At 38.6% G+C, this 23,850-nt stretch overlaps 1 protein-coding gene across 2 annotated transcripts; it reads right to left on the reverse strand.

Moving 5' to 3' along the window:
• Positions 1-2,099: 2,099 nt before the first annotated feature.
• Positions 2,100-23,400, reverse strand: IMPACT (impact RWD domain protein). Of its 2 annotated transcripts, none has more exons than XM_050892540.1 (11): positions 23,365-23,400; positions 22,521-22,649; positions 21,703-21,755; positions 20,653-20,715; positions 16,666-16,751; positions 14,833-14,961; positions 14,451-14,545; positions 9,512-9,585; positions 8,061-8,151; positions 4,748-4,882; positions 2,100-2,301 (listed from the first exon to the last, which is right to left on the reverse strand). In XM_050892540.1, exons 1-11 carry the CDS (start codon positions 23,398-23,400, stop codon positions 2,230-2,232), a joined length of 963 nt encoding a protein of 320 aa, XP_050748497.1. In that variant the 3' UTR covers positions 2,100-2,229. The 2 variants fall into 2 exon arrangements, with proteins under 2 accessions (XP_050748497.1, XP_050748496.1); XM_050892539.1 differs by having other exon boundaries at positions 14,451-14,548.
• Between the last annotated feature and the right edge of the window lie 450 nt (positions 23,401-23,850).

Genomic DNA, 23,850 nt, shown 5'->3' on the forward strand with positions numbered 1-23,850 from the left:
TCTCTTTGAAAGAAACAGCATGAAAATACAAACATATTTCCACTTTGATGGTCTGTTTCCAGCCGTTTTAAGGGATTGGGGATTCATTTTGCATACTGATTGGGTGACCTATATGGTCTATTTCATTTACGCAGCAAATGATTATCAACAACTTTTTTCTTCCATTTTGGGGTTTTAGTTTTTGCTAACACACAACACTGAAACAAGAGATTCTTGGGGACAAGCATCAGTACTTCCTGAAAAAAACAGTAATGGGGAGGGGAAAAAAAAAAAAATCAGACACCTAGCTTTCACATACCTCAGACTGAACCTCAAAAGTTCAGACCTTCAGAATAACTTGTTGATTCTGAGCATTCAAAGCTTAAAGGACGCTCTTTGGAAAAAAACCCATGCATTACCATGAATGGAATTGCATCTTGGGCAGCTGCAGCAGAACTTCTCGCAATTCACCTGCTTCCCATATTAAGTAATTGCTACAATTTCAAACTTTCGTAAAAGCAACAGAAACTTTGGAATACTTAAGTCAATAAGGTACTGGAAGCGAATGGCACAATTTTTACCTTAAAAGAGTCTATCCATAAGACGGACAAACTATGAACAAGAAATACTTGTATGACCCCAAAAGTACAAGACTACTATATACTGTAATACATGAATCTCCTTCCCTGGGAGGAATGCCTTTTTATTATCACAAGTACATATGCTCAGGCTGAACCCAGAAGAGCTTTACTATGCAGACAAGGTAATGTAACTGCATAAAATTGTTTCAATAAATCAATGCAGGACCTATCTGCCAGAGAATCAGCGGTAATTTTTTTTTTTTTTTTAATCACATATTTTAGTGGTACTTTTCAAGTTACTGAAATTGTTAAGGAATATCTCTGTTGCTATATCAAACTCTGGAGTACTTTGATTAGCTGAAGTTTGCCTTGGGAAAGGTTTTCTGGGGTACCCATGCTGGAGAACTATAATGAATAGTTCAGTGTAAGAACATATTGGCAAAAAGATGTATACTGAACTGGTGGTCAAATAAGCTAGTCTTACAAATATACCTTTAAACTACAGAAGTGCCACTAGAGAAATGTCATTAAAAATACTCACAGCCCTGACATTACTATATGAGCAAACTACATAAGGTATACCCGACCTAAGAAAGCACCTGTGACTCAGCTAGTAATTAATGGATCACAAAGTTTAGAAATGAACTTGAGAAAAAAAGAAAAAGAAAACAACAGATCATTAAAGTCCATCCTCCCCAAGTGGAACATATCAAGGGAATGTTAAAAAAAATATTTAAATCTCATCTAACTAGCAATATGACAATTAACTGACAAAAGGTCCTGTTAATTTTTTTGTAATGCATTAGAGAAAAGTCTGGAAGCTATTAATAGAAGAGTAGAAAATTCAAGTGTTTGTGATCTCACTGTTAACATTTGTTTTTTTCCCACTCTACACCAACAGAAGTCACTTCAGAATCTTTACTAATGTTCACTACTAGCTGTAACAGTCCGATTTCAAAATCCCCATATTCTTTGTTGAAATTACGGGTTCCTTAAATTACACAACACTTAATCCTCAGCTTTTCAACAGGCTCCTAGAGTCCCAACAGCCACAGAACAATCCTGAAAGAAATTTTGAAGTAGTTTCTTCACATTTCTTAGTTCATCACCCATGTTCAGTCTTTCTTATGTCACCAAGCAGGCGCCATCTAGCATGACTGAGAACTGCATAGGCAGGACCAGGCTCTCCAAGGCCATACAGCACTGGACCACACACTTTCCTTTTACGTATAGAAAATCTAAAACTTTGTAAGTGACCTGGTCTATGAATGACTCCAGTCTCACCCTCAATACAACAAACTAGAGTATTCAATTACTAATACAAGACAGATGTTTGAGTTTGAAACCTGGAATGGAGAAGATAAGTAATCCACATTTTAAATTAGTCAACCATCATTCAGTGGGAGGGGGTGGGATGTGGAAATGGTTCCAGATGCTGCAATGCCCTCATAACAAGGAGCTGAAATGTATAAGAATACAGAAATACACAGAATACAGCTGTGTCTAAGCTCTACTTCAGAACAGCAGAAGAAATCACAGAACAAGATGAAAAACAGCTTTACTGAATTCTCTTTGAATACAAAATGTCTGTTGTATTAAGGCAATAATGTCCATGTTTTCTTTGTATAAATATGTGCAAAATAATCTTTTATAGTTTTTAAAAAATAAATTAGTGTTCTGTTCTCCTCTTGTTGTCCTTCCTTATCTTTTTGCTCTTTCCTGCTTGTTTAGATGATTCTTCCTGAAATGAAAAACAAGCATTTCAAAATTTAAACAACATTCTTATGTACCATGAGTATTCTCTCAAGGTCACCCATAAGAATTATTTTTAATATGAACAGTGTTCATAGTTCACTGGGATTTATGAAAGTTTTGAGTTGTAGAATATTTATCCACTCAGTTTCGTTAATTTTTCTGTTTATATTGTGTCGTGGTTTAACCCCAGCCGGCAACTAAGCACCACGCAGCCACTCGCTCACTCCCCCCCACCCAGTGGGATGGGGGAGAGAATCAGGAAAAAAACCTCGCGAGTTGAGATAAAGACAGTTTAATAGGACAGAAAGGAATGAAAAACAATTATAATGATAATAATAATATGACAATAGTAATACTAAAAGAATTAGACTATACAAAGCAAGTGGTGCACAATGCAATTGCTCACCACTCGCTAACCGATGCCCAGTTAGTTCCCGAGCCACGATGCCCCCTCCCAGCCAACTCCCCCAGTTTATATACTGGGCATGATGTCATACAGGATGGAATATCCCTTTGGCCAGTTGGGTCAGCTGTCCTGGCGGTGTCCCCTCCCAGCTTCTTGTGCCCCTCCAGCCTTCTTGCTGGCTGGGCGTGAGAAGCTGAAAAATCCTTGACTTAGTATAAACACTACTTAGCAACAACTAAAAACATCAGTGTGTTATCAACATTCTTTTCCTACTAAATCCAAAACACAGCACTATACCAGCTACTAGGAAGAAAATTAACTCTGTCCTAGCTGAAACCAGGACATCTTGCTATTTAGAAACTTCTGCCTTCAGCAATGATAAAATTATAGACATAGCTATGCCAACAGAAGCATAAAACATAAAAATAATCTAAGCTATTTCCACTCAAGGAAGAGGTTACCGATATAGGAATACTTCTGCACTATACTCCAGAACTCCTTCTAGTGTGGGTGTGGCCTTATCAAGAGATATACTGTACATCAGTACATTAAAACTGCTTCCCTAAGTGAAACAACCCTACGCTGGGAAAAACAAAATTTTGCTAGTCCTGCTGGATCAACATTGTAATGTAGTTTACTCTGACTGCCAATTCTGAAAAACAGGACTTTTCTTCAGCAGGCATTCACTGCAGGCACTCCCCAAAATGGTGAAGGAATCTGCCACTACATCTGACAGAACCGGGGACATTTTAATCTACTCCTTTCTACCTCTTGCACATGGGAGGGAAACAGACCCTAACAGGATGTTTGAACTCTGCTATTCTGAAGAGAGTTAGCTAAAAGAATTCTTTTTCCAAGAGCCATATCTATGGTACTAGAATAATAATTACCGTTAAGTTCCATCTGTTATTTTTCTGATGGACACTGGTAACAAAACATGTTTGTTAATACAAAATAAAGAAACACAGTGTGATTTAAGTCATTAAAAATAGAAAAAAAAGAAGCAATTTTTGGTACTAAACCTTCTTGTGAGGGTAAATGCTTAAAAATCTTGTTAGTTTCCTTTTATGAGCAATGCTTTCAAATACAAGAACATTGATAAACTGTCAAGAAGATAAATCGGTAAGTATATACAAGCACCTCTAAAAGGCAAAAACAAATAACTGAAAAGTGCAGAGGGAAGAATGGGGAAGAATGCTCAGCTTTCAGCCACAGTAATCTTAGATACTTTCATGTAAAAAGGAAAACTGACAGTTGCATATTTTTTCAAGTATCCATTAGTAATTATTTCCTACTGTCTTAAACTTTCTATTGTTAGCAATTACATACTATAATGTACATAGACATATCTAATATGCTGAGGATGAAGAAAAGAAATGTTAAAAACCAAGAATATTAAATGATTAAATGACCTAAGTCCCTTAAGAAGTAAAATGCCATTTAAAGACATTTGGAACTTTGTCTCCTGAGTTATTTAAGCTCCCTTGAAACATTTTCCCGTAATCTTTTCTGCACCAGTTAATGTTACTTGATTTGAATTCTTCTAGTCTAGATTTTTTTAAAATGGTGTCTATCATCTATAATTCTGAAAACTTCTTTGGGTCTAACAAAGCTTTCAATTTTTAAAATGCCTACTAGTTACAGCGATTCCCAAGCTCAGTCTGCCTACACACTAGAACTGGTGGCAGAGGTAAGCATGAGAAGCAGCAGCTTCCAGTTTTCTGAACACACAGAAAGAGGCATTTCCCCTTCCCACTGTCCCCTAACCCTCAAATTTGTGTTCTGGATCAATGTCCTCAACTGCTGCCACCCTTCTATTGCACACCTTACACTTACGAACCAGGTCACTAACTTCTTTTGAAGTTCTTCGGGAGTCTTTGTACTGATCCTATGCATACTATCAGCGCATCAAAGCAACCAGAGGATGACACGGGTAGTCACACGCTTTTCTTCTGGCTTCATCTAACAGTGACAATTTACACAAGTTCACATACAAATGCCTTCATTCTAAGCAGCAGAAACTTACCACTGAAGGTACATAGTTGTATTCCACAAGTACATTTCTTGCACAATTGTTTATATGTTTAAAACGATCTGGTCCTAAGAGAATACCTCCATACCAGCGTGATACCACAACTAACACATTGTGGACATTCAAAATCTGTTTAAAAGAAAAAAGAAAGAAAAGAAAAGTTGTTTTATAATTGAACAAGTTTTACTGTTGACACCAATTTTAAAAAGTCTGCTATCTTGCATTTTTAAGAAGAACTTACAGTCAGGTCTGCGTCACACATATGTTATCAGAGGGTAACAAATAATGACAATTCAGCAGTTGTGGTAAGTTTCCCTCTCCAAGCTCCTACCCAAAGGTAAATTCAAAGTAAAATGAGTCAATATATCCCTCAGAAAGGGTGCAAAGCTATCTTGTGTGCATTACAGTTGCTCATCCATGTGTCAAAAGCTTCAGGCATTACTTATAGGGAAAGTTACTGAATTACATTTATTATTCTTTGGTATGATGAATTATTATTTCCAGAGAACCTCTGTCACTAAGCAGACTGTCTATCCACATTTTTGGAAGTGTTGGTGGACGAGGCTAGTAACAGCCAAGGGACAGGCATTATACATATGGATGCCTAAAATGCCATAAGCTAATACTGTTGCCATGTGAAGGACTTAGCAACAGCACCTGAATAATACATAAAAACCTCTGCATTTTCCAGGTTTGAGTCTTAGTCCCTTACAACCATGCAGTTGCTTTCTGAATTCAAAAAGGCATATATAAAGTTCACACAACATAAAATAATTGCATTAGCAATTAGGACTGAAAGGAACTAAATGACCTTCATATAGCTTTTTTAAGACCGTGAGTAACAAAATCAAGTAGAGTGTTAAACAGAAGTGACGATTTCTTTTACTGCAATTAAAGGCAAGAAATATGGAAGGCCTTCAACAGCTTTACTTTTCACAAAATCTAAATGTGATTTGTCTAGACTTGAAAACTAGCATTTATTCCGCATTACAGCAATTCTTTCCTCAAGATCTCCCCATCATCAGCAAACACTAGTAACACAGGTAATGCCAACTAAGTATCAGAGAGAAACACACATCTTGTCAAAATATAAGAAATACATTACTGCATGGAACCATGTAGTGACCATCACCAGTTAGCATTTTTGCTCAAATTAGTCTTGCGTGATTAGTAACCACGATCCTGAATTTGTCCCTCAAACAAAGGCATCTGAAATCTCTGTGGAAGGTCTTCACTTATAAACAGCTTCCTCTCAAGTCCTGCACAGTACTACACCAATGCATGCAGATGGCTTGGAGCCAGACAGAGCAAACACAGCTTTATTTGCATAAGGCTGAGCAAAAACACTGTGGTCTGCAAGATATCAGGGTGGTTTGGTGGAGGTGAGAAAAATCCCTTAAGAGCTAGCTATCAATAAAGCATGTTAACAACTATTCACCGTCTCCATTAAGGAGAAAAACATATATATTTGACTAATTTCAACAATACTATTAGAAGATTCTATCACTGTTTGTGAAAACAGAAATATTCTTAGAATTTTAGAATGAAAAGGATAACGTAAAAAAAAAAAAAGAAAGAAGGATTGGGGCAGGTTTTGTGACAGGCATTTTCTACTCTACATTTACACATTAGCCATAAAGTCTATGTATAGCAACTGTTCACAGTAAACAGGATGCCAAACACAGTTGGGAAATTTTTTAACTCTAACTTTAAGTTCAAAAGAATTAATCTAAAATACAGTTTCTTGTAACCGGAAAGTGCTATCTTGACTGAAGTGCTAGGTTTATCTGAAACGAGATAAGATTTCTATTGCAAAAGAAGAACCAGTACAGCAACAATAAGTGTATTAAACCACCTAATTTTCATGCCTATATCATACGTCATGAGTGCTCATAACAGAAAAACTACGAGACCTACGAACATCTAGAAATCAGCCCATAAACTATTTTAATCTTTTCCTATGGGTGAAAATTGCACTTTTGTGATCCCTACAGCAGTACTCTTCCAAAACAAAAATATTCCCAGTAACTAGGACTACAGATGGAGAGAGATGACCCATATGATTTAGACACATTCACATTTGAAAGGGGAAACCATGTCACTTTCTAAACTGGATTTTTATGGAATATTAAGTGCCTAGACACTGTAAGTCTGACAGCTTTCAAAAGTATACATTAACATGCTGAGAAAAAGCAGATAAGCTCAGAACAAATTGAGGTACAGTAACTGCAAAGTTGTTTCTTTACATTATTTTTATTACAATAATGTTTTCACACTTGCCACATATACTTGCATATATTACATAATGTAAGTTTTCCTTCCCAAGTCAGGTTTGAGTTACTTAGGAAGTTTCAAAAAGTTCCAAGTGAAAAATGTCAAAATATTTCCATCAATTATATTTTTGTCAGGAAAAAAAAGAAAGCTTTGAAATAAATAAATAAATAAAGCTTTAAAACAGTCTCCAGGAATAAGAGTACAACACATTAAGCAACAGAATATGCAAGCAAGCAAAGGACGGGAAAAGAAAACCCCTATTGTGAAGGGGACATCAATCTAAAAATCAAAATTAAAAACAATAATTAGTGTGCTGATATAGTTAAGTGACTTGAGGCACTGCATAAGATGTACCCAGCTATCCCCTGCAGTTATGATATTTTATTTATGGTTTTACTAGGGCTTGCATCATGCCAGTGAATCAAAATTTATCCATCTCAATTCATATTTAGTAGCAACTTTGCCGAGGGAATATTATTTCAACACTTGAAAACTAAAATATATGTGAGTATAAGAGATAACGACCCAAAAATGGAAACAGCACAAAGAAACAGATTAAATGATCAAAACAACCTAACTCCTTCACTCCCACTACCTTTTGCATTTGAAGTTCTACTCTGCAAGTTCAAATATAAGTGTCTTTTTATTACGAATATGCAAGGAAACCGAATGAAAGGCTGTGCATAGGTCTGCTGTTACATTCTATCAATCAGCTTCTTCCAGTCTTCATTTTCTATATACCTTACATCACATAGTAAGGATAGGAATCTAAACTTACTTACCTTTTAAACTGTTCAAACTATTACTACCACCTATGAAACACTACTTGTTTCTATGATCCAAGACTTGGAAATCCCAATTTACTACATGCATGCAACAGTCTGTGTTTTTTCTTTCACCTTTGAGAAAGCAATCATCTATTTGGCTATGAGCAGAGCAAGAATTAAAACAATCTTCTACAAGTTTATTTACATTGTAGTGATTTTAAAAATCTGTTCAAGACTTCCAGAAGTCAAAGATTAATTTCTATAACCTGCATAAGATGAAGAAGACGTCCACCTGCTGCTGTCTCCCCATCATCTTCACAATCCTGTAAGAATGTCTGCTTATCTTCACAGTATATTCTTAAAAAAAAGAAAAAAAATTAACATAAAATAGATTAAAAAAATGTCAATCAACTAACATTTTGACATGATTAATGAAGTCTCAGAGATCTTTCATATGTATGTGTATCAATTCTACTTCTCTGCTAAGGACATTCACACGAAAACAGGATGAGGCTTAAGGTAAACCACAAATACTTATCTGTACAGTAGAACAAGTTTTGAGAAGCTTTTACATAGACTTTAGCTACTTCAGGTTAACTCCAGAGTCATTCCAGCAGCAGCGTGAAACTTACTGAAATTCACCTTCAGATTCTCCATGCCATCTCCTTCCTCAGGGGGCACTCCAGGAAACTTTGGGGTGTATTGTTTCATATAAAGGACAGCTGCCCAGGTCTAATTTTCCAGAAGTAATGGTCAGAGGTCTACTGTTTGTTACCAATTGATTTCATTTAGTTAATACACATGTGATGCAGTGACAAAGAGGCTTCTGGTACTAAATGACAAATATGAAGCAGTAAGTATGTTTCTGTTGCTTTTTTGAAGTGTATTTAGATAGTATGAGTGAAAGAAGCCAGATCAGCAGCAGCAACAACAGAAATCCCCTCTTTACAGAAACCTTTTATTTAGGTAGACTTTTTGGTAAAGTAAGCTTTCACTTGCTCTCATTTCATGTTTCATTAGGATCACACCAGGACATGCATGAACGGATCAGTGTCTATACATGCTTTTTCAGATGGCTGTTCTTCCAGTAATGAAAGTGGCTCCTTTTACTGTCACTTACATTCCTCAGAAAACCTACATCACTACCTGGACTGAGACCAATTCATTTCACATAAGCTATGTTCACAAAAGTTGCCAGAGACAGACCACTGCCAAATTCATTTTTACCCGTTTCTCATTTTCCCTGAAGTTTCTCATATTTCAGCTGAAACTTCATATGCCAGATGTCTGCATCAGCCTTTCTGTTTCAACTCCTATTTCAACTAAAAATTTGCAGCTATTTCTAAATATAAGATTGGAGGGAAAAAAGTTACTTTGCCCAAGTAAAAACATATTTAGTTCAGGCTGATGAAGCATTTCCATGCTCACACATACTATACAAAGTGTAACAACACATGTTCAAATCCACTTTTAGTCTTTTTTTTATTCCTAATGCTGCTTTACTATCTTAACGTATTTCCTACTATACGTTCTACTTTCTTGACCTCAAATTCAAAATAAAGCCTAAAACCTTTACCATACAAATAAGAAACCTACTCCCATAAAGATTTAACAGCAGGGAAGTTCTTTGATGGATTTTACTTTTCTCATGTGCTGCACTCATTTGTCAAAGAACACTGGGGGGAAAAAAAAAAAAAAATCACTATTCATCTCTCACCTGTATGCATATATGTTGTGGGTAGCACTTGCAATTTTCTTATTCTCATATAATTTTTCAAGAACTCTCTTTACCTTTAAAAAAACAGAAATAAGCTTCCTTTTGTAATGGGAATTTCCTACGCACCGTCTCAATATCACTGCTAAACAAACATCTCCTTCTTAATACCATAATGAAACAGTTTTACACTTTGACATAAAATGAATTAAATATTTATTCAGTGTGATAACTCAAGAAGCAGCTTCTCAGTACCCTCATGCTAGTTTCAAATCATTTTTCTGGGATACTGAAAACAGCTTTTCCTTGAATTTGTACACTGTGTACATTCATGTTATTGCTGAAGATGTAGAAGTGTCAAATCGCTTTACTAAACAAGAGAGACAGTAAGATCAAGAAAACATTTTTTAATCGGTATTAAGTATCAATTACACCTGCTTACTTTTTTCAACTATAACATTAAGCTGGAATATAACACAACTTGACATATGTTTTCCCATTGCACACTGCTTTTACCTATTTCACAAAAATATGTGATGTTTAGAAAGCTCTACTACATTCTACACTACTCTCTTTAAACAAGCTAGCAATTGTTCAACCCTTTCCAATTTGGTCTAGCAAAAAGGAGAGCTTTGATCAAGACATTGTTTTAGTACATAATACAAAATTAATATTACTTTGAGCAAAACATTACTCAAGTCGAGAAAGCTTGGGAAAACATGCTTGGCAAGTGAATTGCCTTCCACTCCAAAGAAAAACATCTCTGAGGAGTAATCAATATACATATTTAATATCTGTCTTAGCTATACTGTGCTATTTCCAATTCTTCTCGAAGAAATTCCACTTACAAAAATCACCTCAAATATAAGATACCTCAATAAAAAAACTCCTATTATTAACGGAGAACACTGCTTCAGACACCTGTATTCTCCTTTTTTTTCCCCTAAAGAGGAATACTGAAGAAAGACAACTTATATTAATTAATACACTTTCAAAAATACATTTCAATACATGGACTTAGGGTACAAAGCATATGAAATGATCATCACCTTTGACATTACTTACTTGTCAGCTACCAGACTCCTAAAAACAGCCCTTAAAGATTCATTATGTGTCTGTATTAGCAATGAACCTCCAAGACAGACATCTTACAGCTAAGCAACTGTTTATCCTTTTTCCTGTTGTAGCTCCTGAGCCTTTTTTTCCTCCTGTTCCCCTCTCTATTATTCCTGCTTTAGAGAATTAAGGGATGTAATTCTCTACATGTCAGTGAGGTACCTGCTCATAAAAGACACAAGATGCTTAAACAACAGATCAGTTTAGTCCCACCTTACTAAATCAATGTCAAGTCCAAGAACCACCTACATTTTAAGTGTCAGAATAAGCCAAATTGAGACAAGGAAAAGCAGTGGTACCAAATATAGCCTGCTACCTGAAATATGCCTATCACTACCTTTGCCCCATAAGGTTTATGGTAACACATTCTGTTATGCGAGTAACTACAGTATTACTCTGGCTGTCATTATTAAAAACTACATTGGAAGTTAAGTTCCACTACTAAAAATACTCAATAAAGGAATTTACACAGCAATCTGTGTACTGTCTTAAAATATCAGTGAATACCATTGCAGCATATAGATTAGGCAGATAAAGTATTATGGGCACATACTGATCTCTTCAGCTGATAAAGAAGCTAGCTTTCACTACAGGTGCAGGTTTTACCCCATTCCTCACCTCTTTTGGCTTTCTTTCAGAAAAATCAGTCCACACCACAGTAAAGCTTCCCTGCAGTCTGAAGACCAATCACCTCACACTGTACAGCAAGACTCTGTGAAACAAGATGGATTTGACACTTGGGGAATTGCTCTAGCTTTATACTAACCACATACCATTAAGTCTTGACTGGAAATTCCTAGGTTTACTGGGTATATGTTGACTTTAAAAAAAAAGTCATAAAAGGAAGAAATTAAGAATGTCTTTGCAGGCAAAATGGAAATTACTAACCTGCTTTAAGTGAGTACTATTTCTTGACACAGACCTGCCCTTTTGGAAACCCCTGTCTGTGGGTACAGACTTCCTCATAAGTAGAAACAATCTTACTCACAAATCATAATCAAAGAGCAAGAGTTTTTTAAAATGAGAAAAGGATATTAAGCCAATGATTCCAATTTCTTCCCTTTCTAAAGCAACACATTTCACAGGGACTCACGGTTCATAGGGACTGAGCACAGCTAAGAAAGCCCCTGAAGTGCAGTGCTACTTTAATGAAAATGGTAAAGTACTGAGTATTTTAAAACACTGAGTTATTCCACATTAACCTAATGAATAAAATTACTTTCACTTTGCAAGCAGCAAAAGAACAGCTCAAAAAAGCTGAAAGTGTGTTCAAAACAGCTCAAGTTGTATCCAGATAAAGAAAAATAAAATAGATGACAAGAGATGTGAAAAGCACAGCACATTTTTGAAGGTGTAAAAATAAAATTAATAATTTTTTTCCTCAAACACATAAGAAGGTGAAGCTTACCAGCGATCTGTACTGCCAGCAGATAAATATAATATATATAAAAGAATCACTTAAAGAAGATACAGCTGTAGCACAAAAACCTAAATGAATGTACAGTATATATGAACTTAAAAGGTCAGGCAAGGATGACATAGTGGAGCCTTACCACAGAATAAGGTTGAGCAAGCTGATAAAATGAATAGAAATAAATCAGCAAAACCAGATCATACTTATGTAAAAGTTTAAAGGGAACTGGAGTATGAAGCTGTTGAACTATAACTCAGGTATCTAACCTACCAGTTAAAACTGTTTCTGCAGCAGAAGGTGACTGATGCAATACCAACATCTCAAAAGTACTCCAGGAAGTATGCAGGGAACTAAAGACCAACAAGTCTTATGTCCATACTAGGCAAACTAATGAGGGGGAAGCAAAACCCAAAAAACCACAGACAGCTTAAAATGTGACAGCTTTTGTATACAGAAATATGCCTCAAAACCCTGTCAATCTCTCAACATTCTTTCAGAGTCACTGAGCTTATAGTAGATCTAGCTTACCTGGAATTTCAAAAAGCATTTGACAAGATCCCTTACCAAAAATTCTTAAAATAAAAGCTAGAATTGGATAAAAGGGAAGAGGAAAATCCTCTCAAGGTTTAACTCTCAGTTAATGACAAGAAAAGATGAGTAGATCAGTAGTTTCCCCACTAAGCAGGGATCATCAAAGGAGACTGATGTTAATAGATGCAAAGTGATGTACAAAGTGACTCCAAACTAGTTATTAGCATTTGCAAAAATAACAGACACTTCTATGAAAACACAAGCTCAGCGCTCAGTAGAGGTCAAAGAAGTATACTGAAAGGTATTACTAGGAAAAGAACATGGAAAACAGAAAAACTCTTCACACCACTCTAAGTCCTTGGAGTGATTGCATCTTCAGTGTTGTGTATAGTTCTAGTCTGCATCTCAAAAAGATTACAGCATACATTACACATACCAAAATAGACTGGGGGTCTTCAGCTCACAAAACAGAAAACTAAGGTCTATAAAATATGATAGATGTCTATAAAATCCAACTGCACAGAGAAAGTGGAGAGGCGCAACAAACAAAGTTACGAGTGACTGATTCACAGCAAACACAGGAAGGTGTATTTTCATACAATGCTGTGGATTCTGAAAGTTAATTCTGGTGCAAGAAGCAATGGGACAAATTCTACTGTCGTGGTTTAACCCCAGCTGGCAACTAAGCACCACGCAGCCACTCGCTCACTCCCCCCACCCCTGGGATGGGGGAGAGAATCAGGAAAAAAACCTCGCGAGTTGAGATAAAGACAGTTTAATAGGACAGAAAGGAATGAAAATAATGATAATGGTAATAATATGACAATAGTAATACTAAAAGAATTAGACTATACAAAGCAAGTGGTGCACAATGCAATTGCTCACCGCTCGCTAACCGATGCCCAGTTAGCTCCCGAGCCGCGATGTGCCCCTCCCAGCCAACTCCCCTCAGTTTATATACTGGGCATGATGTCATACAGGATGGAATATCCCTTTGGCCAGTCTGGGTCAGCTGTCCTGGCTGTGTCCCCTCCCAACTTCTTGTGCCCCTCCAGCCTTCTTGCTGGCTGGGCGTGAGAAGCTGAAAAATCCTTGACTTAGTATAAACACTACTTAGCAACAACTAAAAATATCAGTGTGTTATCAACATTATTTTCCTACTAAATCCAAAACACAGCACTATACCAGCTACCAGGAAGAAAATTAACTCTATCCCAGCCAAAACCAGGACATCCACAAAGGATTTAAAAAAAAAAAAAAAAAAATCAGTAACATTAAACACAAGGACACTTTCTTTACCTTGTGTTAAACTGCTGATGGGAAACAAAATGTAGCTGCTCTTTTCCAGCACTCTGTCTAGGTCTACATTCACCAATGATTCCCATAAGAGACAGGAACTAGTGCAGACATTTTTTCTAGTTGTAGGCAAATACAACTCTAGAAGCATGTTTACCCCTCTCACTTACATCTCGATAAAGATTTACTTACACATTATCCAAGTGTACTTTTCAATAGAATTCCTTTCTGAAGGAGGGAAAACATTTATAAACTCATTTTAATTCATTTTCCAAGTAACACATAGTAGACTCAGCAGCTTCCAAATATCTTACGATAAACTTGCCAACATCCAAAAGTCAAATTTCAATGTTCTCGTTTTCTTACATCTAATGCACGTAATGGTAAATAGTAGGAAGCACTGCAGAGCTGATATTTAGAGCTATTTAGCTGATAGTGAAAGCAAGAAACTGATAACTACTCAGACAATATTAGCACACAAAGATGCAAAGACAGACAGACATATTTAGCTAATCCCAAGTATTTCAGTCATATTTTGTCAAGCTCAAAGTACAGACAAAAGGAGTAGAATTGATCTCTACTAACTTGTCTGGGTGTCACCACAGGAGCCAGATGTGCCTGGAAAGTACTCCTTCGATCTGTGATTGGGGTTCCATGATGTATGGATGGCAGTTCTTCATCTACTGATCACAAACAAGGAAGTGCTTGTTTTCTTTTAAGGGTACTGAAACAATGCATACGGCTACATAAGTAAAGAATGTCTCAAGTTTAAAAAAGGGATTTGCTAAAGTGAAGTACACTAGATGACATACAGAACCACCAAAAATACGGGGTTTTTTACAATTGTTATTAATCTTCATTATAATTTTAATGTTATTAATTTTACTCAAAAGCTGAGTAGAAAACTAGAATCTTAAGGCCTCTCTCTTCTAAATTATTTCATCAGGATTAAGGGCATATTTTTTACCTTCTTGACTTTCAGATGTAGAGTAATTTAACATTTTAATTGAATCTTCCTGAATGGGCTGATAGTCTAGGAGAAAATCACCTCCATCATCTTCATCAACTTCTTCACTGGTTTTCTTAATATCTGGTTCTATTAAGATACAAGTAGTAGAATTTATTACACTTTTTTTTGCGAGACAAGTAAAACAAAATTTCAAATTCTTTTTCTCAAAAATCTCTGGCTTTTCAGTTCAAATCAGTTTGCCATTAAAAATTATGAAATGCAGAATAGGAGCATTAAGTAGAACAAAACCCAGAAATTCTTAGTCCAATATTAACTAAAATCTTCCTCAGAATTAGGAATACAATACTCATGCTATGGGATCCTTACATAATATCTTCTGTTTCAATACTAACTAATTAACAGTATTTCTAAGAAGAAAAGAACAATAACGTTTACCCATTTCCATTAAACATTTACAATGCTACCATTAATTTAATCTGAATTTAGAGACCAAAATCATGTGACGTTTTACAAGAACTCCAGTCATTTATTGGTCATTTGGGGAAAAATGTAGAGCTGTTGTTCAATGCTACTTCATGAGGTTATAAAATCATTATATTTGAAACATCTCTCTGGACATTTTTCAAGCACTCTGTGATTCCCAAAATCCTATTTTCCTTCATGCATAGGACATACAAAAAATAGTAGTCAATAGCAAAAGAGTAAGTATCACACACAGTTAGTGCTGTGGCAACTGGATTTAGAGGGAATCTACCATACAGGCAAGTTAATATATCACAATCTAATTTCCTATTTAGAGGTCCTATGATGTGGTGATGATGCAGTTTTTATAACATAGGTATTTTCCATAAAAAAGTGGAGGGGTGATATGACATGTTCAAAAGGCCTAGGAAAATCATTAGATGTATTAAGCAGAAGCCACAAGGCTGCTGCCAAAATACCCAACAAACTTCCAATATTGTCAGTAAAATTTTCACTTCTCAGTATCCACTGCTTTAGTCATGTCAATGAAAAATGACTTTTTAAATGTCTGTGATGTAGCAACAAAATGCACAGTTTATTGAAAGACTAAAACTAGACCTTATCACGAAGCAGCACTGAAAATATAATTTTTTTTTCTCTTCAGTCTTTTATTCCTCACAGGACTAAGCTAACACCCATGACATACAAAAATAGTTCTATTTTCTTTTGCCACAAATGCATGCATGCATGTCACTCATGCATTTCATAGCAGTTTAGCATTTTAACGCACAAAAAACCCACAAAAAACACCCACCACCTTTTGAAAGAACAACTGTGAATTTACACAAACTCTATCACTATAAGAGTAACAGCAGAATAATCACTGCAACTCTAGTGATGATGTACTTCTCATCCCAATATAGTAAAATGCAATTAAGATGGAATACTTGGTCATTTGTCTGCATATTCCACTGAAGTTTACCTTCTCTTGAGGCTAATCCCAATCCTCCAAGAGTGCACTCAACACCAGAAATTAATTACTGATATGAATGATTGCTTTGCAGAACAGAGGACAACGCATAATATACCTGTGTGCAGCACTCTGCTTTCATGCAAGTAATTTAATTTCTGAGAGAACTGAGGACCTTGTTCTAGTTCACTGAGGCCACCCCCCCTCCTTTTTTTCCCTACTGCTTTTTAAAAAGGGAAGCTATCACTGTAAAACAATAAGCCACAACACTGGAGACTCTTGTTTTCTGTTATTTAGATCCAATACAAAACTGGGCATAAAGCTTTAACTTGTAATGAAATCTTACTTTGCAGTTGAACAAGAAATAAACTGAAAAACCCATGTATTTTCTGAAGTACCTGGGTCTGATGACTGTGCCTTTTCTATCAGAACTTCTCGTATCTTCTCCACCCATAAATAAAGTATACTTTCACCAAGGTTCTGTCTGGAAGTTAAAACTCACAGTGAATGAAGAATCATTTTTGCGGATTTCACTTGGAAAGTACACCAAATAACATAAAGATTTCAGACATGCAGAAATAGAACATTATAATCTAGTGAGATAAAGATCTTAGGCTTGTGGAAAGTTCTCTTAGTAGCTCACTGGGTGAAACATATGATATCTGCATCATTATATACTCTCTTTGTGGCTTGCTTTTTTTTTTTTTTTTTTTTTTTAAACATTAAAAGCACCAATGCTGGGGGAAAACAGGCAACTGACAGAAACTTTCTGGCCACTAAGGAAAGGGAAGGCAACTGTGAGAAGTGTAAGTTGGACAGTCCTCAGTATTTTCAACAGAATACTAAGCTAGGATGTCTAGCCTCAGAGCTTGCTCTGGATCAGTTTTCTCTACAAAAAGTACTGTACTGCCAGTGGTGAGCTCCTTCAGCTGCTCTGTGGCTGTAGGGGACTCTTTCCCTTCATGTTTGGGAGGGGGGCTCTTCCTTGGAACAGCCCCACTTCTCTTCCCCCTCAAGTAGTCAGTGCACACACAGCAGAGGTTGATCTCAGCGGACTGTGATAGTAGGTCAGTGGCAGTAGACACAGTGGAGCATTGGACTCATATGCTAGAGTTTGGGTAGCAAGCAGTCCTATAGGACAGGGAGGTAAGGATTTAGGTCTAGCAGTCCTTAGTCAGGGGGCACAGGTGTGTATTAAGGTACTGGGGGAGGATGGGATGAACATGTTTTTTATGTGCATACTCAGAGTTAAGAAATACTGCCTTCATGTGCAGCAGGACCCAAACAACTCAAAATATAGTTAAAATGATGTTCTGGAAAGTTGTCTTCGCAATTATATTTTAATATGTTTACGAACTGTGCATGTTTGTCTCAAAAACAAAGCTAAAGATTTAGGGCCATAGGTAACTCATGTTTTCTCATTAATTTTATTCTTACTGCCACCATCTGGGGCACCACATAAGTACATATTAGTAATAATGTACATTAATAATATTGTCATATTATTATTATCATTATCATTATTTTTCATACCTTTCTGTCCTATTAAACTGTCTTTATCTCAACCCACGAGTTTTTTCTTTTTTTCTGATTCTCTCCCCCATCCCACTGGGTGGGGGGGAGTGAGCGAGCGGCTGCGTGGTGCTTAGTTGCCAGCTGGGGTTAAACCACGACACAGAACTACACAATTTAGATCACTAGGGACTAGAAACCTGGTAAAACACACAGTGTAAATGATGCAGAGTACCTCTGTTTATCTGACAACTATTTAGACATTGGAGGCTTTCACAAACACTGTGCACATCAGTGACTACTCCAGAAAGTTTTTAAACAGTCTAAAATGACATATATGGCCTAAAGTACAAACATACTCGTTTCCTGCTGAACAAACAAAAATGAGAGGGACCAGCGAGGGCTCTGAACAGCAACTGATACAGACAGAACGGAGCTGCAAGGGACTGATCTAACTAGCACAATTTAATAGCCTACAAGACTGCAGGGAGAAAGAAAACAAAAAAAAGAGAGAAAAGAAAGAAAAAAGTGCTTCACAACCATGCTATTTCTCCTCACAGTCCTCACATGGCAACTTGTGCCAAATGCTCAGGGCATTTGAAGAACCACCTACAGCAGCTCTACCTCTGGCAGAGACTCCAGCAAATCCTATGAATCTGGACAGAGTTAAGGACAATCTCTGTCCTTTTTGCTCCACTGAACAACTGTGGTTAATATGATCCCATAGAACTTTTCACTTAAAATCCTTGTGCATTTTTAACACTTCAAATTCAATTTTACTTGCTTAAATTATCTGTTGCTTCATTAGATAAGAAACCCAGTTAATCAAAGTAACTGAGTAATTAGATAAAAAACCCTCATGCAAGCTAAGTGCTCTCTTCCTTATTTTACAGCATTAAAAAACATTTCTTATGCAAGATGTTCAGATTTCAGTATTTTGGGCATGACTGTGCTTCCTTATGACATATTTTCGTTCCATTTAGTTTATATTATCTTTGGGATCCGAAAGAATTAAATAAACCATATAAAATTACTACATTTACTACCCCAATTTCACAGCAATTCAAAAACACATAATTTGAGTATTTCTAAATGTTTCATTTATTCTCATGCATTCATTATGCGTTGTTGTTAGCTGCACACTGTGATAATAAACAGTCTGCTATGTTACAGATTCTAGTTAATAGATTCTACATGTGTTTAATTTGTTTTAAAACCTACTTATCCCTTAGCTATCTTTTAAGAAAAACTGTTGTATTGGGTTTGCATGGCAAGGTTTTGGTAGCAGGGGGGGGCTATAGGGGTGGCTTCTGTGAGAAGCTGCTAGAAGCTTCCCCTATATCCAATAAAGTTAATGCTAGCGAGTTCCAAGACGGACCCACTGCTGGCCAAGGCCGAGCCCATCAGCAAGAGTGGTAGCGCCTCTGTGATAACATATTTAAGAAAAGCAAAAGAAGTTACATGGGAGTTGCAGTTGCAGCCAGAGAGAGCGGAGTGAGAATATGTGAGAGAAACAACTCTGCAGACACCAAGGTCAGTGAAGAAGGAGGGGGAGGAGGTGCTCCAGGCACTGGAGCAGAGAGATTCCCCTGCAGCCCGTGCTGAAGACCATGGTAAGGCAGGCTGTCCCCCTGCAGCCCATGGAGGTCCACGGTGGAGCAGATATCCACCTGCAGCCCGTGGAGGACCCCACGCTGGAGCAGGCAGATGCCCGAAGGACGCTGTGACCCCGTGGGAAGCCCGCGCTGGAGCAGGCTCCTGGCAGGACCTGCGGACCCGTGGCCCCGTGGAGAGAGGAGCCCACACTGAAGCAGGTTTGCTGGCAGGACTTGTGACCCGCGGGGGACGCTGGAGCAGTCTGATCCTGAGGACTGACCCACTGCTGGAGCAGTCTGTTCCTGAAGGACTGCACCCTGTGGATGGGACCCACAGCTGGAGCAGTTCGTGAAGAACTGTAGCCCGTGGGAAGGACTCACATTGGAGAAGTTCATGAAGGACTGTCTCCCGTGAGAGGGACGCCACACTGGAGCAGGGGAAGAGTGTGAGGAGTCCTTCCCCTGAGGAGGAAGGAGCAGCAGAAACAACGTGTGATGAACTGACCCAACCCCCATTCCCCATCCCCCTGCGCCGCGCGGGGGAGGACGCAGAGAAAATAAGGAGTAACGTTAAGCCTGGGAAGAAGGGAGGGGTGGGGGGAAGGTGTTTTAAGATTTGGTTTTATTTCTCATTATCCTGCTCTAATTTGACTAGCAATAAATTAAACTAATTTTTCCCCAAGTCGAGTCTGTTTTGCCCGTGACGGTAATTGGTGAGTGATCTCCCTGTCCTTATCTTGACCCACGAGCCTTTCGTTTTATGTTTTCTCCCCTGTCCAGTTGAGGAGGGGGAGTGATAGAGCAGCTTTGGTGGGCACCTGGCATCCAGCCAGGGTCAACCCACCACAACTGTTTTGCCACTTATGCTCTAAGACATGAACAAATGTCTTCACATCCTGCGGTTCAACATTCAAATGCAGAATAGATGCAGAAATCTCATACTTCATAGCACCAATTCATACGCAATCTCATAGATTCTAAAGGGAGTCTATTGTATTAGGAGTCAAAACGAAGACTTCTATCCTTATAGAACACCAGGTCTAAACAATATGAAAGAAATTTGTCAGTTTAACACAACTTGTTCTTGCAAAATGCTTAGTAAATACATGGCATCTTTAACTGTTAGATTTATAAAAGAAACTTGCTGTTTTATGGCTATTGCAGCAATCACTTCACAACCACTAGTTCATGCAGGTACTTCAAAAGCATACATTAAGCAGGGCATGAAACTGAAAATACATTGTCTCCTTTTACTATATTCCACAGTCTCTAACTTACACATATATTTCTTCCAAGCTATTTGCTAGTTCCATATAATCTTGTCCTTGAAGCCAAGGGGCACTAGAATTAAAAGAAATACAATGAACATTGTGCCCATATGCTAATTCCAACATCTCAACAAACATTAATTTTAAAATAAATGTGATAAACACTTTGAAAATAAAACATTGTCAGTCATTCCCACTTAACAAGATTCCAGTGGTAAACATCTTGGTAAAAGCATGACCACCCAGTTCTCCTTCAAGACTCCTAACTTCGACTGCCGTTTGTTACCTTAGGTAAGAAAGCTGGACTCATTTTTCATGGTAGGCCATTGTCACTCCAGAGTCACCTTACGTATTATTAGTTTACCTTTCCAACTCCTTCAGCACCATAGTACCTATTATATTTAGAATGACCCTTCAGTTCTGTATCTGCATCCTCCTGGTCTCCTGTTAAACTATAAACTTTGCCTCAAGTTTACCAGCACTATTTTGTCTTGCCTTGTCAATATTGCTGACCAAAGCTCAGTACATATGCTGTGTGTCATACCCTGCAGGTCCCTCTATCATCCAAATCAGGGACCAAGCTTACACGTCTCCATTCGCATCTGTTTACATGTCAGGAGACAAGGGGAGAGCAGGGAAGGAAAATAGGAAGAGGCACATGCCATGGCTCCATCCCAACAAAAGTCAGTGCTCAGATGAAAAACATGCCTTACAATCTGAAACAAGGATCCAGACAAGAGGGGTACACCCAAGGAAGCGATGAGACATCACTGTCCAACACAACAGGCAGCAGCCACCATACCTCTGCAGTCTAATCGCTGCCTTGCCACAAAATAATGCAGCAAGAATTAGAGTTGAGGGAAGAGAGCAAACTGTCATAGGGAGCTCCATGAGGCTAACTTGGGAGAAAGAATAGAATATTCTTGCTGGAAACATCCTCCATCCCCGGTATACTTTAATTCAAGGAGTCATCTTAACTAAACTTCAACTTACACTGTAAACAATTAACATTGGTAATCCAGAAAAGAAATACAAATGTTTGAAAGAAAACTTCACTTACTTTAGTTGATAAATAGGTGGCTCTGCAGTTGGATATCCTGGTGGCAAAATCACCTGAAAGAAATTCAGGGTAAGTATTCATTGGACAACTCCTCTCAGCTAGCTGAGCTTTACTGATGGGCTCTGATGGTCGAGTACTAGGACTACAACCAGTGTTACAGATGAAGAAAATAGTTGGCTATGTTGTTACAGAATGACAAGAAAACCTGAATATCTGTATTTAACATTCCAACAATGGTAATGCATACAAATATTATATTTCATGGTGCAATTTTTGTGGATGAAGTGTCATGCAAAATAAAGTGCAGAAGAAATTTTGAAGGAGCTGCATACATAGTTACTGGACTTATTTAAGTGGCACTGCACTTCCCTAAGTAGACACTTCAGTGTTTGTTCCACTACGTAAACTTACTGTTTTCAGTTCTGTAAACATAAAGTAGCAAGTTACTCAATTAAGTTGATCCAAATTTCATTTTGTCTCCACACTTTCCAGAAAGTAAATCTAGAAGCAATTGCAGCAGATTCACTGAGGTGTCCTACACGAAGTCAATGTAAAAAAATATTTTAAAAATTAGTCTTTGGAAAAAAACACTTAAATTAGTTTTTGTCAGGTGTGGAATTAGGATATGTAACTACTGAAAATATCACAAGCACATTACAGGAACAATCACTGAAAAGTCTGTCAAAAAGTCCGATCCAAAAGCTCCTTAATCCGAGTAGATAATGAATCCTATTTAAAAGGGTTTTATGCAGGCACAAGATTTTGCCTGCATCAGTCCAACTGCAAATTCTGTGCCAAACTCCTTAACACCACTATACCTGTAGACAGAGGGTCCATTTTGGTTGATCCAGACAATCATTAATCTTAATGCAATAGATTTTTTCATCTTCATCAACAACACACCAATCTTCACCATATATGGATGAAAGGGCTTCAATTTCATCAATCTAGAAAAAGCATTATGCAAAAATAAATAAACCCCCCCAAAGCCCACAACCTTGTGTGCCAATCACAGTTTTAAGTCTTGCTGTTCTACAGCTTATTTACAGATGTGAAAGGATGCACTGCAATGGAAGGCCATAAATATTGGGGATCCAGTTCCAATTCACAGCATAAGTAACCTTTGCTCAGTTCTTCCATACACACACCAGCTTTTGCATTTCTGTGGATAATCCTGTAATTCTCAGCAGTGTCAAGGTGAGCAAAGTGACGTGGAGCAGCTACAACACATCCCTGCAGCTCCCAAACGGTGCTGCTCCCGGTTGGGTCATCCCCCTGCAGAGGAAAGACCCCAAGGCCTTGGTACGAGCTCTTACTGAGGAAGAGTGAATAAAGTTATCCAGCAAATTCCCACAAAAACCGGAGAGCCACCTTCCACCTAGAAATGAAACACCTGAAATGGGTCTGCAGCGCAAATGCGCAGTCACCCCTTGGTGCCCGAACAAAGACAATCGCGCTGCCACTGGGACAGCACGGCGGCCCACGGACACGGAGCTCCTCACAAGGCCCGGGGTTCACCAGAAGCCACCTAAAGTCACCCCTTTCGACGCGGCGCTCATACTGCCTGCCCGAGGACGCCGCGGCCCGGCGCGGCAGGACCGTGACACCCCGAGCGCACCCGCGCTGCTCCCCGCAGCCCTCCTCGCCCCCACCGCCGCTCACTTGCTGCTGGGCCCTTTCCGCGTCACTCGCCGCCATCGATACCTGAGAGGAGGAGGGAAAGGGCAGGCAGCTGCCCGGCGCGGGGCCGTGTGCGCATGCGCCGAAGAGGGAGTTTGCGCAGTAGTGGCGGTGAGGCTGCCTGCCCTTCCCTCCGCCAGCATCCCCTCCCCGCCGACGGGCGGGCGCATGCGCAGTGCTTCTCCGCGGGGCGCTGGTCCTAGGCTCTTGTCAGCTCCGGGTAGGGGTTGGTGTCCCTGTGGGCCGCTGCGGGGCCCGTCCCGTCCCTCTGTGGTCGGTGTGCCCGTGCGGTTGCTGTTGCGTCCCGGATCCCAACTGGCGAGAGGACTGAAAGGGCAGAGATGGCTGCTCGGGGGGACTCACAGACCCTTCACGTGAGAGCCGGGCTCGGCTCGCCCGCCCACAGGGCAGGGCCGGGACTCCTGCCGGGCGGACCCGGCCCGGCCCGGTAACGCCCGGTCCAAGGCG

Source organism: Gymnogyps californianus, chromosome 2 (genome assembly GCF_018139145.2).
Source record: "Gymnogyps californianus isolate 813 chromosome 2, ASM1813914v2, whole genome shotgun sequence".
In the NCBI taxonomy this organism is placed as follows: domain Eukaryota; kingdom Metazoa; phylum Chordata; class Aves; order Accipitriformes; family Cathartidae; genus Gymnogyps; species Gymnogyps californianus.